Here is a 5,120-nt window from a genome sequence, read left to right as displayed (position 1 = left end):
TCAAGAACAATGTACTACCAATTTGTGTTTGAAAACGTTGAGTGCAGTTCTTGAATTAACCAACTCCGGCAACATAAGAGAGGTTTGTGACGGAGACGGCAGCAAAGAAGAGAGAAATAAATAAGGTTTGGAGGGTTTGAGTTTAAATGGGATAGGTTAACGATGGTTAATTGAGATATGAACTATGGTTAGTATATAATGTACGGCCACGGGAAATCAAAAGGGTCCTGCTAGGGACACCGCCCCAGGCGTCGCGTATAGGCCTATACGCGGCCCCAGCACCGCACCAGGCACCGCGTATAGTCCTATACGCGGCATTTTAGGGTATGATTTGACGTCTTAGCCTGACCTGTCATAGGGTTGTCGGATCATACGGGCTATACGCCGCGTATAGCCCTATACGCGGCGCCTAGGGTGTTGTATATTTTTGAAGTCCGCTCCCTCCCCTCCCTCTCTACCATTTCTTCTTTTTTTCTTTATTTTTTTTTCTTAACCCTCACCCTCTTCATTCAACCAACACCAACAACCATATATGTTTCCGGAGTCGGACGAGGAGATGCCGGACGGGTAACGGTCAGTCGGAGTTAAACCATGTATGTTTCCGGAGTCGGACGAGGAGATGTCGGACGGCGCTAACGGTCAGTCGTAGTTAAACCAGATTTCGTTTTATCTTTATTTTTTACATGTTAGGACATAGTTGTAGATGTTAGGACAGAGATTTGATGAATGGTTTACTTTAGAAATTTGTCTAGGCACCGACCGTTTGACGGTAACCCTAGTTCGCCGGGTCTCCTAAACTTAAAATATATTTCCCGTATTGTTACCGTTAGCGCTAAAATTTTTATTATATTATTACTATTAAAATATTAATATTATTATTAAGATATTGTTGTTATGAAAATATTATTGTTAGTAAAATAAAATACTATTATTGTATTTATTAAAATAGTATTATTATTATTAAAATAATAATATTTAAATACTATTTAAATATAAATTATTATATTTTTATTATTATTGAAATAATTATAGTAAAATACTATTAAAATATTAATTATTATATTATTATTATTTTTATTCTAAACATATAATTATTAGTATTAAAGCATTTAGTTTCGGATTATTATTAGTACTAAAATATTATTATTATTAGGTACCTGATGTACGCCAGAGAGTCAGATGTCGGGGTCAGGCGGCGACGCAAGACTTTCGGAGGTACGTTTGTATAGCGTATTGTATAATATAATATAATATAATAATATTATTATATTATATTCTGTTATATTGTATTATGTTATATTTATGTTAGTGAGTTATTCTAGAAAAGCCCACCAGTATTGTTTTATTATGGTTTTTTTTTCTTTTTTTTTATTTCTTTTCTTTTGTTATTATTAATGTTATTTATGATTATTATTAATATTAATAATATTTAATTATCAATAACTTATTATTATTGGAAATTCGATAAAGGGCGTTTAGTAGCAGGACTTATTTGGGAAAATTGACAGTGCGAAACGAACTTTTAAATTATTGGCTGCTTTCGTTATGGGCATCTTCAATCAGTTACAGTGGCTTACTTGGGAAAACTGGCATTTCCAAACAAACTTTCAATTTCTTGGCTGCTTTCGTTATCGACATCTCAAATCTGGCTCTTCGATTTCGTCAAACTCCAACGGTCTTGACCGCCGGTCACCACCAGCAACCGTAGTTGTGTTCACTCAAACACATATCAGTCGTCACTAAGCTTAAGCTTAGGCTTGTTATTAGTTTTATTTTTAGTTGGGAGTATTCTAAGTTGTTCATGTTGCGTATATTAAAGAATTATCGGCTTTTATATATACGTATATATATATATATATAGTAGATGTGCGGTGTAAGAATTCATTGCGTCGAGATAACCAGCACCAGATCGAGACGCTAGTTTGATGAGTTTCAATCTCTCGGATCCGCCGTATCCGCTAACGGCAGCGAGAACGGGAGCCCCTACTTTGGACAGATAGGTGGAAATTCGGTCATTGCTCCAACATAACGAGCACCAGATTGAGATATTAGTTCGCACTTAGCTGAACCGGTTGACACGTATGCAGACGTGGGTTTAGGTTCGGTGCTGACCCGGATATTAACACGTATGTTTACAGCATTCGTTGACACGTTTGCATAATACACAATGAAAGCACAAACTCAAACAACAATCCATACAATAGCAATTGTCTTCGTTATTTTTCTCTTCTTCTTGTTTGACTGGTCGTTGAAGAGAATTGCTATTGTATGGATTGTTGTTTGAGTTTGTGCTTTCATTGTGTATTATGCAAACGTGTTAATATCAGCGCCAGCACGGAGCCTAAATCCACGTCAGCATATGTGTCAACCGGTTCAGGTAGGTCCAGGCTAATATCTCAGTCTGGTGCTCGTTGAGCTGGAGCAATGACCGAATTTCCACTTATCTGTCCAAAATATGGGCTCACGTTCTCGCTGTCGTTAACGTATACCGCGGATCCGAGAGATTGAAACTCATCAAACTAGCGTCTCGATCTGGTGCTGGTTATCTCGACGCAATGAATTCTTATAACGCACATCTACTATAAATGTATACGTATATATAAAAGCCGATAATTCTTTAATATACGCAACATGACCAACTTAGAATACCCATAACTAAAAATAAAACTAATAACAAGCCTAAGCTTAAGCTTAGTGACGACTGATATGTGTTTGAGTGAACACAACTACGGTTGCCTGTGGTGGCCGAAGGTCAAGAGCGTGACGGCGGCGCTTCATACGACCACCATTTGTATTCGTCTTCGGGGCTGCCATGTGCCTGTCGGATTGAGGGATACATAGTTAACGACACGTGTATCCCAATAGAGGATGTTGACCCGTTCTGGAGGAGGCTTAATTTTGATCCAGCCTGTCCGCCGAACGAAGAGCCAAACTACGCAGCAGGTCTACGGGACATCATAGATACGCTATCGTCCATAGATGACCCTAATCAAAAGAAAAGTTTTTTCGCCAGGCTCTTGTCTGCTATTCCAGGGAGATCTAAAAAGAAGGAGCTAGAAAAAAGAGAGGATCCTCGGGGGCGTCCTAAAAAACCAGATCCCCCAAGGCACAGCGCATACACCGCCGCTCCAGATCTCCCTAGACACAGCTCCTACAACACATCCTCGTCACAGGGGCCCAGCCAAGAAAACCCCACCCCATCCTCGCTGAATTGTTCGTTGTCCCAGTCAGCGTTGCGGTTTAAAACTCCTCGTGGACGACCTACGGGAGCTCACCTCGGGTTTCCTTTGATGGTTTCGCCTGCGCAGGTACCGGCGATAGAAACGTTTAGGAGCGTCATTCCTAGCTGGGCCCAGCCATTCGTCGCAGACATCAAAAACGTACGCCCAGACGGTAACTACGGTTTTCGATCAATTGCAGTGGGTTTGAGGATACATGAGAAAGTTTTGCCGGATAATAGGCGGGCGATGCAGAACGAGCTGGAAACGAACGAATGGTGGTGGAGGGCGATGTTCAACAAAGAGGATGACAGATTGTACGGCTGGGTTCCGTACTACAACACGGTCAAACCGGCGCCGCCGAGTCTTTGGTTCAGCTTACCCGGTCACGGGCACGTGGCTGCTCAGACATACGCGTGTGTGTTAGTCAACCTAGTTGGCAATCAGACCGAATCTTACTTCCCATTGAGAATCGGTCCTGACTTGGTTCCGGACCCACAGGTTATAGGCATTGCTAACCGGGGAGGTAATCACTGGATATATATAAACCTGGTAGGGGATTTCCCAATGCCTAGGCCAAACCCTAATTGGGAAAGAAGTGCCATACCGGCGGCGCTCGAATGGAAAACACGGTCCGGACAACGTTTGAAGGAGTACGAAGACATACGCCAGGGTTGGCGAAGGGAATCCTCTAACGTAGATATAGACAGCTTATAGAAGACATAGTATCAATAGACAAAAAAGTTTATAATAATAATAATAATAATATTAAATAATAAATAATAAATAACAATAATTTTAATAATAATAAATAACAAACTAATATTAACATTAATAACTAAATAATATAAAAAAAAATAATAAAATTAATAAAAAAAATAATAATAATAACTAAATAACAAATTAATATTAATATTAATATTAATAACTAATAAATAATAAATACTAATAAATAATGATAATTAAATAAAAAAACAGGCCACAGACGCCACGTATAGGCCTATACGTGGCGTCTAGGACCCCTTATAACAGCAGACGTCTGCTCAGCTACCAGACTTAGGCCTAAGACGCCACGTATAGTCCTATACGTGGCGTCTAGGACCCCATATTATCAGCAAACGCCCACTTTCAAATTTCAAAACTCTCGCGCGAACGACCGAGCATCCACACACGAGCCTATATCGGACGGCGACTGGAATACCAAATGAGCCGACGAGATTTCACCCGACACCAACACCGACACAATATGGAGGTAATTTTTTAATATTATATTAGTGATGATTATTAGGTTAACATGATGATTAATATGTGTTGTTGATGATGTGATGATGTTGATTATGTTGTTTGGATGGATAAAACTGTCGGCCGGAGTCAGGCCGTCGGTTTACCTGGACTGTCAGATGCGGCGTATAGCTCTATACGTCGCGTCTGATATAATTTTTTTTTCTGTTTTTTTAATAATAATAATATTATTATTAATATTAATATTATTATAAATATTATTATTAATATTATTATAAATTTTATTATCAATATTTATTACTAGTATTTATAATTATTATTAATATTTTTATTATAATTATTATTATTTGTTATAAATATTATTAATAATATTTATTATTAGTATTTATTGTTATTATTAATATTTTTATTATAATTATTATTATAATTATTATAAATATTATTATTACTATTTATTGTTATTATTATAATTGTTATTGTTTTAATTATTATTATTATTTTTTATTATTATAGGTTGTGGACGACGAGATTGAGCACGAGCTCGAGCAGCTCGGGCAGGGCGAGGGCAGGCCCGCGGGACCCAGGGCCAGGGGCGGGGCCACGGACCCCCCGAGGGCAACAACGTGTTGCTCACCTACCCTCATGTGCAGTTCGCTGAGG

At 38.5% G+C, this 5,120-nt stretch overlaps 1 protein-coding gene across 1 annotated transcript; it reads left to right on the top strand.

Moving 5' to 3' along the window:
• Positions 1-3,290: 3,290 nt before the first annotated feature.
• LOC143607634 (uncharacterized) lies at positions 3,291-3,935 on the top strand. The gene has a single exon (XM_077083007.1). The coding sequence runs from the start codon at positions 3,291-3,293 to the stop codon at positions 3,933-3,935; it is 645 nt and encodes a 214-aa protein (XP_076939122.1).
• The last annotated feature ends 1,185 nt before the right edge of the window (positions 3,936-5,120 follow it).

The sequence above is a fragment of the Bidens hawaiensis genome, unplaced genomic scaffold (genome assembly GCF_021521415.1).
Source record: "Bidens hawaiensis isolate Kalapana, Puna unplaced genomic scaffold, B.hawaiensis_p1.1 tig00084355_1, whole genome shotgun sequence".
Lineage (NCBI taxonomy): Eukaryota > Viridiplantae > Streptophyta > Magnoliopsida > Asterales > Asteraceae > Bidens > Bidens hawaiensis.
This window is presented reverse-complemented; position numbering and strand designations above follow the sequence as displayed.

Bases quoted from the DNA above. Each gene is read 5' to 3' on its own strand.
- LOC143607634 (XM_077083007.1), top strand. From the start codon at position 3,291: ATGGTTTCGCCTGCGCAGGTACCGGCGATAGAAACGTTTAGGAGCGTC.